At 38.8% G+C, this 22,664-nt stretch overlaps 1 protein-coding gene across 5 annotated transcripts in view; it reads right to left on the bottom strand.

The window, feature by feature from the left end:
* Positions 1-22,664, bottom strand: part of SLC4A4 (solute carrier family 4 member 4) — a 352,077-nt gene that overhangs the window by 107,208 nt on the left and 222,205 nt on the right. For all 5 annotated transcript variants that reach the window (XM_079920094.1, XM_079920096.1, XM_079920092.1 and 2 more), the window contains one exon: positions 4,784-4,941. In XM_079920094.1, coding sequence (XP_079776220.1) covers positions 4,784-4,941 — 158 coding nt within the window. The remainder of the gene's footprint in view (positions 1-4,783; positions 4,942-22,664) is intronic.

Genomic DNA, 22,664 nt, shown 5'->3' with positions numbered 1-22,664 from the left:
TGCTGGTCACATGTCCCAATCCTATTTACCTGTCTACCAAGGGCCAGCTGTCAGGCAGGACAATAAGCCCATAGTTTTAGGCAGAAGAAGGCAGATGTGGTGCAGTAAGAGAAAATACATAACACCTGGATGCTTTACTAAATACATTTTTAGATAACGGATTTCCTTTGCTCGTCATTTTTCATTATTTCAATGTATCTAAATACTAGTGTCTAAGTAATACGTAATATCTAAAACCTTTCCAGAACCACTCTCTACCTCTTCCTACCTCTCCCTAGTATCTCCATCATGATTATTTTACATTTAGAAATACACATTATAGAAATGCACATTTATCAACTGACACATAAATTAATGATCAGGTTGACTAAATGGCAACAAAGCCTAAATAGTGTCTTGTTAGAAAGTGAGGAAGATACTCTCAGTCATTAACAGTCCCCAAATAAAAACTTTGGCAGACAATGGGTAACTAGTCCAAGAACTGATAGAATAATGGATCCTCTAACTTAAATACTATAAGATGAGGGCATACATTTTCTACGAGTTTTTACTCTGTTCTTTACTAAATAGTACCAAAGAATGAATGGTAGTAATAGACCAGTGGTGACCATAACGTTTATTATAGCAATAAACCCAGCATATGAGAGCTATAGTGTTTTACTAACCTAGATACAAAGGTACAATTCCCCTTTACTGGGTAATGTGATTTTTATTTTAAAAAATTATATATATATATATATATATATATATATATATACACACACACACACACACACACACTCTTATGTATTATTGTAAGTATATATAATATATTATATATCATATATATTATTGTATATAAAATATATTATAATTATTATATTATATAATATATATTATATATACTTATATTTTATATTTTATATATATATATATACTTTAATGGAAATCATCAAGTGCCAAATAGAAATAAAATATTACATATCAGTTAAAATTTTCACATTACTCCAGGCAGGAACCATTCAGTAAATCCATCTCCTTAAAATGATATAGAGAGGAAATCTGGGCATCTACAAGTAGCAGGAAACGTCACCTCTGGTCAAGAATTTCATCTGTAGGAAAGCAGACCCTTAAGAAGCCTCTAATTTGAACTGCGTTGTTGAAATGGGGATGAGAGATCTGGGAAAACTAACAACACAGAAAAACTCATCAAGTTCAAGTTCCCTCTGCCTGAAACATGTTCTCTCCTCTTTAACCCTCAAAGAAGCAAAAGCTGTTACAACTTTTATGATAGAAGTACCTCTTGCCAAACTCAGCTTTTATAATGTACTGAAAACTTCTTTCATGACTCAAGCTGTTTTTTGTCAAGGGACAGATGTTTTTTTTAAACAGAAGCTTTTTTTCTTTATTAACAAATTAGAGTAAACATCAAATTTGTGTGGCTGAAATGGCACAGCTCATGTTGATGGCTTGGGGGAAATAATTTATGTTGCTGAGTTGTTTTTATTCACTCAAAACTAGAAACAAGTCATAGTTAGAATTTTTAATAGTGCCTGGTTGTCTCGAGAATCTTCATGGGGCCCTTCTACTCTTATGCGCTCGCTTTTCCATACAACTAATTGTGCCTGGGGAGGATGTCTCTAGCATTCTCCACGACAAAAATCAGTACCAGATGATCTGTGTCCAGAACCACTGGGCTATACTCACATTCACAAAACAATTATAGGCAGAAACAGAGCATAATATCAGAAAAAGAGCCAGCCTTCCTAAACCACTCAATCTTTTCAGAGAGGATGTGCACCCCCATCCTTCCTGACATATCACAGCTATTTCTAAAATAAACTCAGAATGTATCAGTCCTCTACTCCCTTCCTTCAAAACAATAGTGAATCAAATAACCCAGTGCTCATATTTAGTGGCTTTGGAAAATGTGGCTAAACTGTACCTTCCACAATAAATTCATGAGGACCGCAAGCCCACCGTAACCAACCATATTACAGTGAGCAACTGGAAGACTGTCACACAAGACAGAACTGAACTAGCAGGACCTCCGTCCCAATTCCTCTAATACAATTTTTTATAGTTTTGACAATTAGGCACAAATAACTGCTTTTAGGCAGATCGTTATTTATAACATAAAATATATATTAACTTACAGTGATATAAAGGGGTAATAAGCATTCTAATTTTTTAGAGGGCTAGAGCTCCCTGAATAACTATTTGCCTTAGATGTGAAAATCAAGGTCAGAAAAGGACAAACTGATCAGGAACTTTGATTATTCTTCATGGGAAAACGCTCAAGTATTTTATTCCAATCCATTCTGGATATCTCCTTAGATTTTCCCTAAAAGCCTGCCCTTGGAGTCAGAAGTCTGCACTGGTAGTGAATCGTCCCTGTGCCTCCACCTCTCAACTATAAAATGGGAATTATGTTCATCTCCATGTGGCCCCTATATATGACTGAGTGGCAGCCTCTATGGACAGGTGTAAGATGATAGCAAGCAAAGTATCTGCAAGATGCTAAGAAAATCATAAACGTATCCTAGCAAGTCACCAGAGATCAAAGGACAGAGTTTATTTGCTTTCACATGGATGGCAAGAAGGGCCCCTACGTGGAGAACATCCATCCAGTTGGTAGGAGTCCAGCTGCAAGCAGAAAGCTAAAACAGATCAAGCCAAGAGCAGAGTAGATAGAGAAACTTGTGGACTCTACACAAAAGGAGCAGCTACCACCACATTTCCTAAAAGATGCACGGTAGTAATGCTGTTTATGATAAATAGTAATAATTATAATAATAATAAGCCAAAGAGCCTAACATTCCTCCACCTTCAAAAGGAAAAATGACCGTTGTTACAAGTTGTGCACAGAAACAGACTTCTCGGGTCTCCCTGCAGGACAACAGGGTGGCATGCATGTTAAAGCACATGGCTGAGTGCAGAGGCATCCTTCACAATGACTACCACACTCCTTGTAGGATTTCCTTTATTGGATTTCACAGGATGCAGCCATTGTAAATGGCCCCATATTACTCATACACAAAAAAGCTAATGAGACTCCCTACTCAGTGATTACAGCTTGCCCTGGTTCAGAGGACAGCAAATGGATAAGACTACTTCCTGGAAAAATGTCAACACGCTAGGATATATTATTCAGATTGTTGCCCTGAAACAGCTTTATGACATTATTGAATTACATTCCCTTGAATTGCCTGGGCTCCTTTTTTCTATTCAAATGATGCTGGATTGTACCCCTAGACTAGTACCACCCTCCAGTACAGAAGAAAATGAACCAGACAGGAACAGAAGATTAGAGGGACACAAAAATAGTCCTGACTTGCTACTCAATGAACTTGTATTATTGTTAAACAAAAAGCCTTTTAAAATATTTTTTATTTGTAGCTTCTAGAGAAAAGTAATAATAAAAATGAAAAAGCAAGAGAAATTTAACACTTCTGGGTACACTTTTTTTTCTTGCAAGCTCCAGTAAAGTTAGTCCAAAGAGACAAAAATAAAACCATAGGGACACACAAGCTGGACTTCGGCCACGATCTGAGTCAGCTAGCTGTTCGCCAGGTGATTGTTCAGATAGAACTGCAAGGGTCTGCTGGAATGTTTTCAAGCAAAAAGCTAAGTTACAGAAAACACAAATCATGATAATCCCATTAACTGAATATGATCATCGCCTTTCCTCTGCTATTTGTCCAATGACTGCTTATATTATTCCTATATTGTAATATGACAAATATTATTCCTATTTTAGGTGTCTAAGAAATATAAAAATGGAGTAAAAATGCCTGTATGATAAGAATGGCCTGTAACCTATAAATTGGGAGGCCATAGGAAATGTTCTCCTAATTTGCCTCCTAAGTTGGCTCAGAACAAACCTCGACCCCCTTGTCTTCTTGGTTGATCACACTCAGATCATCTGAGGTCACTGAGCATTCACAGCCCTTCCTGCTCATGTGGGAAACCTAAAGAAAAGTCCCCTGGGACCCACAAGAGGCACCCTCCCCAAAAAAAGGTCCTATTTATATGATAACTTTCTAATGTCAACCTGAAGATTATAAACTGCTCTTTAAACTCTTCTTAAGCACAAGTTTAAGTGAAGCATTAACTTCTATTGACCCATTGCACTTCAGAAGTCAAGCTTCCTAACTCCTCTACTGGGCTCAGTTACAGAAGGAAATAAAAGAGGATGACTTCTAAAGTATTGTGCAGGGTAATGAGTACATGATTGTAATAAGAGTAATATGCTTCCTCTTAAAACTTTATGAGTCATAACACATAACAGTAAAGTGTGCAAATGATTTTTACATATGTGTATATATAATATACATATAGACATGTCTATATATGTAATGTGCATATGCATGTATGTATGTACCCACTACCAATTCTCTAATAAAACAGAGAGCAAATGAAAGCAACTCTGACCTTTGAATCATTCACCATCTATATGATCTTAGAGAAGTTACTTAAACTTTCAAACTCAGTTTCTTCATCTATAAAATCCACATACCTATAGTTTATACTTTAAAAAAATCATTATGAGGATTAAATAGACTAATCCATAAGAAACTGTTCTGTAGCCCAATGAATTATTATAATTGTTATTATTATTACTACTGTACAAGTGCCAAGTAATCTGATAGCATGAAAATCAGACTGAACCATTATTTCGGGTTAAACCTTTCCAATATGCTTGCTTTGGATGTACCCTCATCCTCTTGGTTCTCTAGCCTGAGGGAGAGAAGCTGTCCCTATCACCACATTGTGGACCCCGGCGGGTCAGGGAGCAGCTTACCTTGTGGGCACAGGGACCTCAGTCAGGGCACCCAGCATGACGGCCTGCTGCAGCCGAACAAAGGCAATGAAAGGAGAATCTAAGAAGTTGACCTCGCCAACAAGCACGTTGGAGGCTTCGGCATCACGTGGCAGTTTTTTCATGAACTTATTCTTCAGCTGCACAGGAAGAGCCAAGAAAACACAACTTATTTCCAGAGAAGGGAACTCAAAGAATTTCCTTTATATGAGTCTACACGCAACAGGCAAGCCCTGGCTAGCTATTCTTCTATTATGTTTAACCATTCTATCATAATAAACATTTCTCTGTACTTTGAATTCAAAAACATTGAGAGTAGAGTCACATGGTTTACATGAGGGTATAGTCACATGGTTTACATTGTTTTAACAATATTTACATATATATCAATTCATTTACTTACTCACTCAATAAATGAGTTGAGAGTCTCCTATGAGCCAGGAACTGATCTAAGCCTTAGGGATAAGGGATGCGTCAACTAATTACATGTCCTCCTTGAGCTCATATTCCAGCAGGGGAGAAGTAAAGTATGATTTAAAGTAGTGATAAGTGCTGAGAAGGAAATAAAACACGTAAGCGGGTACTGCTTTAGGCAGGGAGGTCAGGGAAGGCCTCTGAAGAAATACATTTGACATTGGAGAGAGGGGACAAGCCAAGCAAAGATCTGGGCAAAGAACACTGTAGGCAAAGAGAGCAGCAAGTGCAAAGCCTCTGAGACAGGCAAGAGCTTGGCAGTTAGGGGAACAGTAAGTAGGTAAGTGTGGTGGGAGCTGCAGGAGAAAAGGAGAGGAAAGGGAAGCAAATGAAGTTGCAGAGGTTAGGGGGGACCAGGTGGTAAAGGAAATGAAGGCCACAGAAAGAAGTTTTGGATGTCTTAGACGGAACGCACCTACTAAAAGTCCAAGTGGAAACGTGGAGTAGAAAGACATCAATTCAGGAGATACCACCATGTAAGAAGTATTTAAGACCATGGGGTAGGATGACACAACCTCGGGTGTGTGTGTAGAGAAGAGGGAGAAGATCTAAACGCCGGGCTACTCTACCTTTTATAGGAACGGGAGGGGATATCAGCAGAAGACATTGAAAAAGAGCAGCCAGTGAGGTAGGGAGAGAACCAGGACTTCATCAACTGTCAGGTGAAGAAAGGGCTCAATAAGGAAAGGGTATCAGCTGCTGAGTCAAAGCCTGCTGGAAGTTCAAATAAGATGAGAACTAAGAAGGAACCAATGAATCTGGCAAGGTGGAAGGGCTGGGTGATCCTGACAAGAGCTGTTACAGTGGACACCAGGCTACCCAGTAAAGAATGAGAGGTGAAGAAGTAGAGACAGGGAATGGAGAGAATTATTTTGAGAAATGTTGCTGCCAAGAAAAGCCAAGAATTAAGGAGGTAGGTGAAGGCATAAAACAGGGGATTTTTTAAACGGGAAATATGCTAACACTTTGGAGTGTGCATGAGGATGATCTAGTAGAGACAGATTATTGCTATAGGAGAGAGGGGATAAATGCAAAAGCAGCTCAAGCAACCGTGAACTACTGAGATGACGTCCACAGCACAGGTAGAGGGATTAACTTCAGGCGGAACACAGAGAGCTCATCAATCCCAGCTAGGGAAGGCAGAGTACAGATGGGGGTGATCTGGCAAGTTTGTGGGGTGAAGATGAGGGCTTCTGAGGACTTACATTTTTGCAGTGAAATATGAGTGATCTGATGGTGAGGAGGAGGTGGGATGTACATGGGAGCTTGAGGAGAAAGGTAAAGGGGTAAAGTGGTTTTCTTGGAGAGTAAACGTTGCTTAACAGTCACTTTGAAAAGTTATATTGTAGCTGTTATACATTCCTTTCCCCTCCTCCCCAGCTCCCACTTAGAGTAGGATTGTTCAAGCACCCTTCAGCGAGTGGGAAACATCTCCCAAAAGCTCAAGGAGAACATCTCAACAATCATAAAAGGATGGAGATAAGAATTTTGCAGGACCTTATGAAACACACAGACTTCTAGGATACACTTATCATCGATATGAATGTCTCTCCCCTCAAGTCAAAAAGTTAACAGTGAACTTTTTTTGCCATGGATTATTGCTGATATGGGAAGTGGGAGACATGGTCCAATTTTCCCCAGTAATGAAAAATTATAGTAACATTTAATTTTCAATTTCCATTTAAAGAGTTCTTAATTAGGGAAAATAAGCGCCATGACAGTTAATTCCCCCAAACTATCACCCTCAGTAGCATTTTTATGAGATTCTTTCATTTGGTACTTCATACAAGAAGAAAGCTGTGAGTCAAAAAAAAAAGGAAGTTGGGGTTAATAATTTAGTGGAAACCAAAAAGAAAAATAAAGCAAAGGCAAGATATATATTTTTAGATGTCAGAAACATGACTACTTCTAGCAGTAAAAGCCTTTTCCAAAGTTTACACCATTAATCCTTCAAAAAAATCTGTTTACGTTCTACAGATATGAAAAGAGCAGCCACGGGAATGGTCTAAAAACATCAAATTGCCAGAATTGTTATTACAGTCTAAGAAAGTTACAGTAATGAATTGTTCTCTGTAACACAGAGTAGAGTGTGGGGTACAGTCAAGTGACACAAACGCATAACAAACTATCACTGCAAGAGTAACCTTCTTCCACCTCTTTCCAGAGAGAGCTCCCATTACCAACACAGTGCAAGAAGCTCTATAATAATCCAATTCTCTCCAGCACTCTTTGCTCTAGTTAGGCAAGCAATCTGATCATAATCTCCTTCTGTTTTATGTACTTAGACTCCCATACTTAGGATCAAAAACTGTCCTTTCCTCATTTCTACCTTTTCTAAACCTTCAGAACTCAGAACAAGCCTTTCTACTACCTCAGTGCTCCTCTTTGGCAACTCCAGAAGCATTCATTTCTGAATCACACGTTTGCCGGAGGTGAAGTCTTTCTCCTGAGCTTCCTGAGGGTTAGGACAGTTTCTTCCCCGTGGTACTAAACACTTACTTTGCACATAATTCAGCTGTAATAAATATTTTGAATGGCAGGAATGAACTCTGTAGCACTAAAAATCAGACCACAAGACCATCAAATGCCCAGGAAAGTTAGAGAGGTTTTAGAGGCTCATTCTAGACCATACTAACTATGTCTGGATCTTCTATCACTAAGCAACTACCTGACCCACAACACACAGAGAATATTCCACAGTCAACTATTTTCTTCCACAAAACGCTTTACTAGGACTATGGTACCTTTACTGAGATGACTGTACCATCTTGGAAAATCAGAAGTATATTTTTACAGCTAAAGGAACTGTATTCTATGTGCTCTGAAGAGAAGTAGTTATAAAGATATGTTCCTTTAGACCAGCATACCTCAAACTGCGTTTGTGGAATACTAGTGTTCTTGGACAAACTAATAGCTATTCTAAAACAGAAACGTGTGGCACCTGAGGCGCCCCAGAACTTAGTCCTTTGATGGCTCTTTTCTTTCTATACACACTCCCTGGGTGATCTCAATCAAGTCCCATGCCTTCAAATACCATCTACATACTGATGACTCACAAATTTATATCTTCAGCCAGGACCTCTTCCCTGAACTCCAGTCCTATAACATCTCTACTTGGATGTCTAATAAGCATTGCAAAGTTCACAAATCCAAAACTAAGCCCCCTAAGAGTCCCCTCAAACTAGCTCTTCCTGGAGTCTTCCTCATCTGGTTAATGGCAGCTCCATTCTTCCACTCCTCAGGCCCAAACCTTGCTGTCATCCCAACATCTCCTCCTCTCACACCCCATGTCCATCTTATCAGCAAATCCTGTTGGATTTATATTCAACGTATATCCAGAATCCAACCATTTCTCACCATCTTCACTGCCACCACCCTGGTCCACATTACGAGCATCTCTCTCCTGGGTTATGGCATTGGTCTCCCGGCTGGATTATCTGCTTCTGCCCTTGCCCCCCAGTCAGTTCTCCAAAGCAGCCAGAGCAATCAAATCAGGAGTCAGATAAAACCCTCTGTTGGCCCCATTTCACTGAGAGGCAAGACAATATCTTTATGACAAGCTGCAACCCCGGCATCATCTGGCTTCCCGTCAGTTCCCTGACCTCCTTTCCTACTATCTTTTCCCAGTCTTCTCCTGACCCCCCACTCTAGCCTCCAAGTCCTCCCTAAAACTCGCCAGGCACACTCTTACCTCAGGGCCTTTACACCTGCTGTTGCCCCTGAATGGAACGTCTGCAGGGCTTCCTCCCTCATTTCCTTCAGATCTTTACCTAAGTCACTTCCTCATCAGTCAGAATTTCCCTGGCCACGTTAGTTAAAATTTCAACCTCCCTCTCCCCACAGATTCTTCTTACTCCTCCTTCCTGCCTCATTTTTTAGTTCTTTGTATTTATTATAGTCAAGCATGTTGCATGTTTTACTTATCTTCTTTATTATCTCCCCACTAGACTACCCACTAGAATGTAAGCTCCCTAATAGTAGGAATATACATTTCTTTTGTTCAGTGTTGTATCCCTAATGCTTAGGAGAAAAGCTGAATAAATATTTGTTGAATGAATGAATGATGGTTATTATTTCTGCTCTTCACAATAAGCTTTTCTAATGCTTCTTTTAAAGTAGTAGGTACTGGGCATCCCACCACTAGCCAAGCCATCTAAGTGGACAAAAGGCCTAGATATGGCCTATCTTAGTAAACAGTGATTGGTAACAGTGTTACCATTCACACAGGGACCAAAACATTTTGGAAAATTAATACTCAAATGTGTAAAAACCAATATTTCCCTTTCACCTGAGGTTGTTCCCCTCTTTGTTGAAAGGGCCTTTCACAGTACTGTCCACACTAGGAGAGAATGAGGTCAATACCCAAAATGAAACACAAAATCGGGAGAGAAAAATGGATGAAAAGAGAGACTGCTGAGTCCCCAGCCCAGGCCCTGAGGTCCTGCAGCTTCTCCATTCTGTGAACTCAACAAGAATTCTCACTAGTTATATAAGCCAGAAAATTCCATTTAGGGTTTATATTAATTTGAGGTGATTTCTGTCTACTGAAGTCCAGACCCTTCAAAAAAGTTTATTTGTCAAATAAATTTGAGGAATACCATGTTAAATAGAATTAAATAAGTTTCTATACTATACACTCTCTTAGAGTTTTGAATATGCCTATATGCCTAGGAATGCTTTATCTCCCACTAGGAGATAAATAAGGCACATTTTGATATGAGAACAGATTTTAAAATGCTGTTTGAGACAGAAATTTTCTCATCTCCCATTTAATCCTACTCTCAGCTCCATTTAATTCTCTTCAAATTTAATGGGTGCCTCCAAGGTACAAGGCCTGATAGTGGGCACTGCAGAGAACAGACAGACCCTACTCTCCTGAAGTTTATAGTCCAGCAAAGAGAAGCAACTATAGAAATAGCTCTAATGAAAGAAGAAACATGAAGCAATACGAAAGGTATATTGTTCAACGGAGGTCACAAAACATAGCAATCACACCTGGCAACAGAGTTCAAGGAAGGCTCTTCTCTGGATCAAGGTTTAAAGATCCCCCTCATAAAGGTGGGCTAATCAAATACTGATTCATACGGGTTCTCTTTTCCAAGTACCTCAATAATATTTGATAAAGGAAGAACTAATGACTGAAGTATAAAACCCATTTCTGGGCTTACACAATAAAATGTGAACAATAATAAAGTACTAACAAAAAAGCCTGTCAGGGCTTCCCTGGTGGCGCGGTGGTTGAGGGTCCACCTGCCGATGCAGGGGATATGGGTTCATGCCCTGGTCTGGGAAGATCCCACATGCCGCGGAGCGGCTGGGCCCGTGAGCCACAGCCGCTGGGCCTATGCGTCTGAAGCCTGTGCTCCGCAGCGGGAGAGGCCACAACAGTGAGAGGCCCACGTACCGCAAAAAAAAAAAACCAACAAAAAACAACCTGTCAACATTACACAGAATGGTGAAGAATAACCATTCTTTTATTGGTTATAAAAGATAATGAAAAGATAATGAAAGATAATGAAAATAAGAACAGACTTTAAGGCTTTCAAATCAGGTTGAAGATCACCCAATAAATTCATCTGGATTGAATTCCAATGATAAAGTTTGACATTCTTTTCTTATGAATCATTAGCTGATTCTCCAAGGGATACCCAGCCTGGATTTTATGCAGGGCCAACTATGAGAACACACACGGTGGAAAAAAATTCCTTTAGGCAAACTTGATTCCAAAGAAATGGATTTCAAAGGGCTGCCATGTGGAGGTACAATTGGTAAAAAGATACTTTGACTAGCTCAGCGATTTGGGGACACTTTTTTGTCTTTACCAGGTAACATCACCAACTCTGTGAATCCAGGGGTGTACATTTCAGGTTCCTTTTATATTAGCCTGTATTCTTTCTTCCAAAGTAAGGTCTTGCTACAATTACTCAGAAGTATACGGCTTGCCCTCTGCCGTAAATATTTACTCTTAGAATTTCTTAACCTTCCTTACTTTCTGACCAGTTTTCTAACAACCCAGTGATCAGAGTACTAGCATATCAAGAAACTAGAAATTATGAAGGGATAAAGCAGAACAAGTAGACTGATTATAACAGAGATAGCTTACTTGGGATGACCACCCATGTGATGATGGGAAAGTTACTCATACACAAGCAATATGCATCACATATAGCTAACTGAAAAAAATCAATCTTCCATATTCCACTCAGGTCTTAGATTCTCCTGCTCTTTCCTATAAAAACAGTTTGTATTACAATTTTAGGTTTTCTATATGGGACCTGTCACAATGTAACTGTAATCAATCTTGATTGACTGGGATACCATTATGGCGTCCTTGCCTTCTTGCCATCATCCTCAGACCTGCAGCATCACCTGGTAAGTAGGTCCAGGCTATCATATTATTCCTCAGTCACTAGGCAAGTATCTAAACCCTACCTCTTTTTCTTTGCCATTATTAGCACATGTTAAAATAAGTGTAATCAAGTGTCATTTATAACCAGGAGTACTCATGATTTGTCATTTGAGTCTGATTTATTAGAACAGCCTATAGGCTGTTCAATGCCCTTACTACAAGTGTTGTTTCAAAAACCATTTAAATTTGAGTACACTTTTTCATTATTTTTCCAAAGCTTACATCTACCCCCATTCCATACATTCTCTTTTCCTCTCCAGAAGAATGATTTTAATCTTCTAATCTGTGCTTATTCTCAATTCACCCTGCCTAATGCCTCATGTCAACAGGCTAACAACCACCTGCTTTCCTGAGCAAAGAGCTTATTCCCGGCTTCCTTATTGGTGTTCTTTTCTCTCTTATTTTCTTCTTCTTAGCTTATTTTCTCTTTTTCCTGCTGATTTCCTCCTTTCCATTCTCTTTGAAAATTTCCAGCTCTTATTGTTTCCCAAACAAACTCATCTGGTAATCTCAAAATCATTCTAGGTCACCCTAGTACCATGTCCTTCCAGTGCAAAGGTATCTGCATTAGTGGTAAAATAGGGTCACCATAATTATCAGTTTAGTGATACATATGACAGCCTCAGTTTACACCACTGTCCTGGTGTAATTATTAATATTACCTTCTTTCATTCTCAAAAGTGTTTTGGGCTAAGGAAAAAAGTTATATGATCACTCTACATTTTAATCTCACTGAGGTTGACTCCTGAGCAGTGTCTAAGATATGGCATTGGAAAATAATTATATGCTATGAAAACTTAAGATTCAAGGAACTCAAAAGTATGAGGGATTGCCTGGATCAAACAGCATCTTAGTGAATTATGCTCTCTGAGTATGAATTTATTCATCTACTATATGCTAACAATATTAACTGTTAAGATAGGAAGAAAAGTGTTCTCTCACTCACCATAAGTGAAATGATTCTTCCTCTGCCCACTCCCTTTTTCTACACCTTGGGAAAAGTGGCCAATATGATGAATAAAGTTTGACAAATTCATTGGGATTTTTCCTAATGAAAGGGTTGCAATGCCTTGAAGACAAGAAGCAAGCTATTTTCTCTTACAGCAAGACAAATGAATGGATAAAAGAGACTTTACTTCCTAATCCACATGGCTGGTTAAATAAGAAGATTCAGAGTCAGTTTCCTATGCTCAATTATAACTCCATCATAATTCATGTTTCCTAAATCTGTCAATCCCAGAATTTAGATTCTGCATGGGTGGTTTTAGACACGGAGCTGTATATTTGGTAAACTAGAAATTTCCAACCTAAATAATGTTTCTGAGAGACTTCAGTTCCAGTTATTGTAAATTAGCTTCCATCACATCAACCCTTCCAGTAAGAAAAACTGAAAAGCTGGATTTCTATAAGCTGTTTAAAGGAATCAGAAAGTTACTGTGACATTAAAAACCTAAAGAGCCAATGTCCCTGAAGAGGGAAACTGCATAAAGGTGAGGCTAAATTCAGCTCACCTTTTTCTTCTAAAGGCATTTGATGATTCCTAAGTAGCTGAAGAGATTCAAAAATTGAACAGAGCCTTCAGCAGTCTCAAAGTGATGGGCAAACATGCCAGGCATTCAGTTGGGATCCCTAAAGGACAAGACTAAAGGCAAAAGGGCAAACTAGTAATAAACCAACCCACATAAAGACTGAAACCTAGCTTCCAATCAGCTCAATTCCAGACTAAATATTAAGTTGGCCTGCCCCCAGCCTAAATGCCAGCCAAAAGCAATAATCTCTGAAGAAAAATAACATTATCATGTTATCAAATATCAAACAGAATATCAAATTAGCTCTACTATATATATAATATATATTATATATAATATATATATATAACATATATACATAATATCTGACATTCAATCAGAAATTGCTAGGCATACTAGTAGACAAGATCAATTGACTAGAACCCAAGAGAAAAAAAATAGAAATTAGAAACAAATTTAAAGGAGCTACATATTATAGTTATCAGAGATAGACTTTGAAATAATCATAGTTTTAAAACACTGATGAGATGGAGACTTTCAGAAGAATCCATTTAAAAAACAAACCAGATGTCCTAGAGATTAAAACATGTATCAATGACTAGTTAAAGTCAGTATTATTCATAATTTGAAAATAGGATGTATCAAAATTTGTGGAATGCAGCTAAACAAGTGCATGGAGTAAAATTCATAGTCTAAGTGCAAACATTTCCAAAGAAGAAAAGCTAAAGTTTGACGATCTAAATACTATATATCTCAAGGAATAAGTATAAAACAGCAAATGAACTCAAAGAAGGTAATAATAAAAATAAGAGAAGAAATCATGACATTAAAAAACCAAATGTGCTATGCTGATCATGTGTCCATATTGTAAAAAATTATCAAGTAGATTTTATCACAAATATGTTTCACTTTAATAAAACAATTATACTACAATGGGTGTCTTAATAAACAAACGGTTATTTCGTTCCAATTCTGCTTACATGTAGTGCTCCCTTGGCAGGAAATCTTTAAAGGAAGTCAAGGATGGTGAAAAACTAAAACTGTATTCCAAAGTCCTACCTCATACGTCAAAGGCTTTTGTAAAGATTAGAAGAGATAAGAGGTAAAATGCCTAGCAAGATACAAAAACATGTGGGGCTCACTCCTCCCCCACCTTCTTTTAGTTTCTCCAACATGGAAAGTAAACCTTTCTACTGCCTTCTTTCTTCCTACCATGCATATCCAGGAGACCACCTGATTGTGCTATGTCGGAGGTGACATATTCCTGCCTTTACCTTCCAATGGTATACAAACCCTAATCTCTCACTACTCAACATAAATATAATATAACCTAACCCAGTATACTTCTCTCAGGTTAAAATTAGCCTCCAACAGTGGTGGGAAGAAATAGCAGTCCATCAAAAGCAGCCTTGTGAAAACTAACCCCTGGGATCATTTTGAAATAGATTTGACCTACCAAGAACTATGTGTATATATTTGGAACAGACCTACCATCTCAAATGCTGGGGGTCCTAGAGTCTGATAGGTGGAGACCAGTGCATTGTCTCCATTTGACCTCTATGGTTAACTGAAGACTGTCCCTATCGTCCACCCTCCCCCAAGTTTCCAGCAGCCCTCTCATCCCACATCCAAGGAAGAAGAGGACTGATCTGAACTAATCAAATTCTAGAAGTCAATTCGTTTACACTAGCTTTTCTCAGGTACTAGGAAAATAGTTCTTTTCACTGAAATCTCTGTTCTAGCCTTTCTTTGTAGTAGGGGGTTCTCAGTGCAAAGAGCAGGCCTACTCTTGAGTTCCTAGTACAAGGGGTCTCTTTTGCTTCTAGGCTCTTCACAGCTACCAAGATGAGGCAGAAGGCTCTGCCTAGGTCACCAGGGTTCTGCTATGGGGTTTGCAGTCAAAGCCTCAGTCAGTAAGAAAGAGGTCCTTGGCCTTTGATGCTCTGTGTACATATTTCCTGGCATGATCTTCTCGGGAGTGTTGGGCTGAGAGCAGGTTTGGGTGTTCCTAAGTAGCCTAGACAAATACCATCTGAAACACACCCCAGCATTCCATTCCTAAATCTCACTTCTTTACTGTAAATTGTGTGGTTGCCCAACAAGGAAACGTCAGAACAAGGAAAAAGATAGAAATTGCTGTTTTATAAGCTTAATCGGGTATTGCTCTTTATTTTAAGAATATGCAAGAAAAATTATCTCAAAACTTTCCTGTTAAATAAAGACAGTCTTTGCTCATCCAGTAAGCAAATTTGTGGGATAGGACTTATTTGGTGTGATAGAGAGAACTGCCGGAATAATTACTTTAAACGTTTTTTGTATTGTCTTTATTGACTGACCTTTAGGTTACCTTCAAGCTGTAATTTAGAAGAATATTTTCACTGGCTAAATTTAAAAACCATCAGCCCAATGTCTAAGAGGCTAAAAAGAGGAGCTATTGCTTGATTGCCTAAAGAATCCAAAATTTAGACAATCACTTAAGAACTTCTACGATATGGTCTGAGATTTCTAGAGTGTATAAAATATGAAAGAGGGCAAAGTCATTAAATAAGACAAAATGCCAAAAGGTTCTGTGGCTACGTGTTTTTACTTTCTGAACACTATTCTACTTTCACTTATTCCATTTTTTAAAATACAAAATGAAAACAGTCGCCTGAGGGTGATAATTTGATTTCCTAATTTTTCCTTCCAAATATAGACATCTCACCACCATTAATGCAAATGATTCTGCAAAGCAGCACATTTACAAATGGCTATTAAACTAAATATAACATTAAGCACAATCCATCAGTTCTGATTTCCTAAATAGGATGAAATTTCAAGTGCTGACCTAGTTTTTAAAAATCAACTTGTCAAAATCTCTAGTCACATTTTTTTGTCTTACATCCCTAAAAAATATCAATATGTTTATAGCTATTTACAGTGTTTAAAACATTTTCACATTTACTGTGTTACTTGAATTCTTACAGAAAGTTTACAAGAAACGTACTATTTAACCATTTTACAGATGAGGGAAACAAAAGTTCAAACAGTTTAAAGGACTTCAATGAAATTCATACAGCTAAATGGCCAAGCCAGAATGTGAATTCCATCCACTTCACTACACTGTGAAACCCTTACATTTCTGATGCATATATTTTACTACCTGAAGTTTACAAGATATTGTCCTGAAACTTCTAAACCTTTTACATAGCAAACCAATGTTAAGCATCTGCAATGGTTTAGGTGCTGTACAGATATCCTTTAAAAATTTTAGGAAGCACATTTTAAAGTATTCAACAGGATTTAATTACATAAAATAAAATGAGTCACAGAGAGAGAGAGGGAAAGCAGAAAATCCATATAAAAAATAGCACTTTAAAAAGTATTTAAAGAAAATCAAGAACCTGCAAATTTTAGGTGCTAACTGAGTTGGGTAACGTTTTTAAAAGTTCTTTTTCCTCTTTCATTGTTGTGTGATGAACTCCACCATACATAAAGGCAGGTCAGGGAAGGAAACTCGAAATAATCATTAATCTATCTGGTGGGAAATGCCCTCTACCCAGATGTCCCCTTAGATGCTAACTACAACCCTATGCCTCCAAACTCTAGCCAAGCCTGACCTGGACTGCCCCAACCTTCCCTGACTTTGTTCACAGGACCCTCACCTTCCCTCTGAGGTTACAGACTTATCACAATGCACTGACTGACTGGCTTGGTTGTGACTCTTCTTAGATGATAAGTACCTTTTAAAAAGGGTTCTAAAGTACCCTATGAAAAGAAACTACATATTATTCAACTTTGTTTCCCCAAAGCCTTATAAAGGCACCACCTTGCAGGAAATGTTCACTACATGTTTCTTAAATGCCTGGAATCCATGTGATCATGCCTGTGTTGTGGCATCTTTACATTCTGCACAGATAAAAGCAAGGATACTGAAGGCTCCAAGAAAAGTGCTCCATTTGGTGGAAGCAAACTTAAGAAAGGTCTCTGGTGGGAAGCAAAAAGTCTTTATCGATTCCAAAATTTATGAGCATAGGTCAATGAAAAATAACTTTTATTTTTGGGCTGCATGGTAGCTACCATTCATTGTGGCTTTTTTTTTTAAAATCCCTGCCGAAGTTCCGTAAAGACCTACCTTCTTCAGGATTTATCAGTGAGATTTTGAAAGGGAGTCCTGCTTTTGGAGAATTACTGCATGTTGCAACCCTTCCTAATTTAAGATTTCAAATCTCTGATTAGTAAAACTGCACTTTAAAGGCTTTGTTGTTACCAAGAGGCACAAAAGTCTCCAATAATAAGTTCAAATTATTAGTAGTAATACTAACGATTACTAACACTTTTTAGTCAACAGGCACCAGACCAGGAACTTTGCATGTGTTATTTTATTAAATTCTCACCACTTTTCTACAAGCAGTTACTGTTGTCATTGTTTACACCAGAGGAAATGAGATTTAGAGATTACACAGCTTGACTAAGATCAAGAAACTAGGAAAGGCAGAGGGAGGATTCAAAGCAAAGTCTGTCTGTCTGCAGAGCCCAAGCTTCACCAGGCTAAACTTGGAGATTATACAGACTGCCAATAAACACATGAAAAGATGCTCAACATCACTAATCATTAGAGAAATGCAAATCAAAACTACAATGAGGTATCATCTCACACCAGTCAGAATGGCCATCATCAAAAAATCTACAAACAATAAATGCTGGAGAGGGTGGGGAGAAAAGGGAACCCTCTTGCACTGTTGGTGGGAATGTAAATTGATACAGCCACTATGGAGAACAGTATGGAGGTTCCTTAAAAAACTAAAAATAGAACTACCATATGACCCAGCAATCCCACTCCTGGGCATATACCCTGAGAAAATCATAATTCAAAAAGAGTCACGTACCACAATGTTCACTGCAGCTCTATTTACAATAGCCAGGACATGGAAGCAACCTAAGTGTCCATCAACAGATGAATGGATAAAGAAGATGTGGCACATATATACAATGGAATATTACTCAGCCATAAAAAGAAATGAAACTGAGTTATGTGTAATGAGGTGGATGGACCTAGAGACTGTCATTCAGAGTGAAGTAAGTCAGAAAGAGAAAAATAAATACCGTATGCCAACACATATATATGGGATCTAAAAAAAAAAAAAAGGTTCTGAAGAACCTAGGGGCAGGACAGAAATAAAGATGCAGACATAGAGAATGGGCTTGAGGACACGGGGAGGGGTAAGGGTAAGCTGGGATGAAATTAAAGAGTAGCATTGACATATATACACTACCAAATGTAAAATAGATAGCTAGTGGGAAGCAGGTGAATAGCACAGGGAGATCAGCTCGGTGCTTTGTGACCACCTAGAGGGGTGGGATAGGGAGGGTGGGAAGGAGATGCAAGAGGGAGGGGATATGGGGATATATGTTTATGTATACCTGATTCACTCTGTTATAAAGCAGAAACTAACACACCATTATAAAGCAGTTATACTCCAAACAAAGATGTTAAAAAAATTAAAAAAATAAAATAAATTAAAATCCCTCGTTTCTCTTTGATTGACGGTTCTAGCCCACAAGATAGTTATCTTGTCTTTCACTGAACTGCTGCAGTTTATTGTCAGCACCACACAGTTTATCTGGTCTCTGCAACTCCAAGAAAGATGTTTAAAAAAAAAATTAGTGGAGAAAAAGAGAATGAGCTTTGCAGTCAGAGTTATCAGCAAATCTCAATTCTTCTTTTTCCTGGCTGTGGTTACCTTGGGCAAATTACTTCGTGTCTTTAAGCTGAGTTTCCTCATCTGTAAAATGGGGATAATAAGTGACCCACTCATGGAGTTAAGAGGAGTAAATGAGATGATGTTTGAAAATGTTTCAGCTCAGTGCTGAGCAGGTAATAGACCTCTCAATACATGTGTTAAATGGGGGAATATTATGAGACTCTGAGCCTAAAAAACATCAGTGGAGACAGAATGTTGAAAACAGATTTGAGAAAAATTAAAAGGCAGAATATACAGGACTTGCTGAATACCTGGATAAAAGCAAATATTTCACCAATACTGAAGAATAACGGGTACACCAGTGAGAATCTGGCTGAGCACTAAAAATATCTGTGTCCTCAATTTTTATTGTATTATAACCTAAGCAACAGTTGCTGAAAAGATCACAGTAACCTATCTTCTGCATTTAGCCTCTTCATCTGTAAAGTGAGGTTGATAATAATACATCACATGTTGTAAATAATATGTAAAAAGCTCCTAGTACGGTGCCTGAAATAGCACAGTGGATATTCAATAAATAGTAACAATAATTATGATGTCAGAGTTTTAATATAATCCTAGGATCTATGGGAAACAGATGATTGGAAAAATAATAAAATTTCTCTCTCCCAAAGGAAAAAAGTAGTTACGTTGGTACCACATTTAATTCAGATATCCAATTCTCTGAATTTAGATAGAAATCTCTCTGCCCAGTCTGTATCATGGACTTAAAAACATATATTCATCCAGTACAGTACCTCTCTAGGTAAGTTAATTCTACCAAGTGAATCACTGCATGAGTTTTAACTTCAAAAGTTTGCAGAGCTATTTTCACCATGGTAAGGCTAGAAAAAATCAGATACACTGAAGGTTTAGGTGAGCGTGGGTGTATCAGTGCAGCTATACTGTAAAACAAGTATAATGGCTCACAGTAAGGGCACCATTTTATCTGCATTCCCTCAGAATGACACACTTGACCTTGAATGACTGTGTTTTCAGCAGGAAAAAAAAAAAAATACATGACATGCTTTACTTCTAACTCTCACTCTAACTATTAATATCTTAAAAGCAGTGTCTGTTTACAGTTCTCCTTCTCCCACCCCAAAAAGAAAGATCCTAAACCCAGGGCTTCTTTCATTCTTTCTGCTCCACAACCTCCAGCTACCATTGGGAGAGAGGGATTGCAGAAGACAAAACAAACAAGAAAACAAAAATTAGCAGCATGGAGTTAGTGACTTCAAGAGAAAATTATAGTTTAAGGGGAAATGTTTCTTGTGCCTTCTTTCCTGCACGCATCCCAGTCGGGGTAGCTAATAAAAAACATAGACTGCTCTTTTAAAAACAAAAAGTTCAAGAGATGCGGTGGGGGGGGTAGGGTGGAACCATCAGAGGCAACATAGGCAACCAAGAGTCTAAAGTTAACGGCTTGGCAAACACCCATGCAGGGTGCTTTTCCTGCACAGGACTGAGCAGACACCGTCCGGCGCCCGCAACATCTGCTCCACCCCCGTGCTGTCCAGGAGCCGCGCAAAGCTCTGCTCTCGGCACCATGTGAACCTCAGAGCTGGTAGTCCAGGCTTCTCTGTCCTCAATCTGACCTGCAGTTCCCTGCATTCGGAACAAAAGAAAAAGGCAGGGCTTTTATCAAAGCACAGAGCAGCAGTTCTGAACTTGGGGTCCTTGGTAGGGACCCAGGGAGCCCACGGGCACTTTGAAATTATATGCAAGCTGTTAGGCCTACACATTTCTTGTGCATTTCTCTGGTGAAAGCGTCCGTTGTTTCACCGCAAACTCAAATGGATTCTTGACACGGAAAAAGCTTCAGAACCACTGCACTAGAGAGTCTGAACTGAAAACAGTGTGTAAGGAAGGCCCAAACTGTTACTCTCTGAGGTGTAGACCTCTACACAGTGTTCCTACTGAAAGACTTTTGTGGCCCAAAGAATGGAAAATTTGGAATTTCTAAGCAATAGGGAAAAAGACACACAGAATGCCACAGTGGGAAATGGAAAGACTCCCCTCTACTCTAGATGTGTGTCCTCAGCAAGAACGTGGTCCACAGCTGATTCTCGCAGAATTTTGAAACTGGAAGGGACGTAGAAAGGCCAGTTCTGGCTCTCCTGAGGCCCAGAGAAGCTAAAATTCATTCAAGGTCACACTCCCAGAACGGAGGCAGGGGCAGGACAGATGCCCTCGTCTACTCTGTTCCCACCACACCATTGGAACAGAAAATAATTAAAATAATCATCCATTAAAATACTTTTTTTAAAAAAAGCCATTGAGTGAAATTGTATAAATGCAGAAGTACCTTTCACTTAGCATATCCAATGTGGTAACAAAAATCAGCCTGTAAAACTAACAAGTAGACATAACTCTTAAGACCTGTCTGGGTGGGGTGCTTTAATATCTGATTACTTGGGGTCTAATAAGAAAGTATCAATAAAATGTCCATCTCCAGAGAGACAACAGAGGCAAAACACACTATCTACTGACTTCCAAACGGCTGCTGGCAGTTCCCTGAGAATTCAATACTATCAGCTGGGAAGCATTTAAACCAGGTCCTTCCAGGGCTGGGATGTACAAGGGACCATATGGTCCCAGCAGAACACTTCAAACAGGCAGCTGTATAGCTATAATTAAATCTGTAGTAGTCATGCTATTATTTATTTAGCAGATTTTTTTTTAATGTACCCTTCACTGAGGTCTCTGAGAACACACACCAAATTAGAATAGAAAATACTGAAGAAGCAGAGAAAGAGAATCAAGGGGCTGACAAAGGAGCAGGCAACAGCTTTCCAAAAACTTCCGAGAGGTTCCTCATTTGTACCTGATGAGCTCTGACTGAGCACCCGGAGGTGACGGTCACTTTACTGACAGGAGTAATGAACCCGAGGATCAGCTCACTCCTTTGTTTCACGGTACACTCCACTGCAAAGCTGTACCTCTTTCTGAATTTTGAATTTTTGAATCCCTATCTGCCATTCATTTGACATTCATCGAATCAGAAAATCTTAAAAGAACTGTAAGATGATCTAGTCCAATTTCCCACCCAGTAACTATATTCTTAACATCGAGTCATTTGCTTCTTCTTGAACATGACTGTGAAAGAAAAAAGCATTCAACTCAAGAATTAATTCAAATGTCACTTCTGCCCAATCCCCAGCCCCTGGCAGAACTCATTCTCCCTTCTCTGGTCTAAGATATCTACCACCCTATATTATTTACAGATTTGTCTCACAGTCTATAATCAGAATCCCTAAAAGGCAGAGACTGGATCCTATTCATTTTTGTAGTCCTGATCCATTATATAATACTTACTGCAAAGGAGGACTTCATAAATAACTTAGTGATGAAGCTCTATTTCCTATCCAATTCTTACTTATATTAAAATAAAAACTGCTCCATGAAACAAGCACCCACAATCACAAGTTTATGTCTACAGCAACAGACGGTAAATCTGTTCTCTTTAACCAGAAGGCAAGCTTCATGAACTTTCTACCCCTCAAACCTTCTCATCTCTGAAAGTTATGGTGAGGGACTTCCCTGGTGGTCCAGTGGGTAAGACTCCACGCTCCCAATGTAGGGGGCCCGGGTTCGATCCCCGGTTGGGGAACTAGATCCCACATGTATGCTGCAACTAAGAGCCTACATGCATGCTGCAACTAAGATCCCACATGCCAAAACTAAACATGCCACAATGAAGATCCCACGTGCAGCAACTAAGACCC

Source organism: Stenella coeruleoalba (assembly GCF_951394435.1).
Source record: "Stenella coeruleoalba genome assembly, chromosome: 4".
Taxonomy (NCBI): Eukaryota; Metazoa; Chordata; class Mammalia; order Artiodactyla; family Delphinidae; genus Stenella; species Stenella coeruleoalba.
Note: the sequence above shows the minus strand (reverse complement) of the source record. Positions and strands in the feature narration are given on the sequence as shown.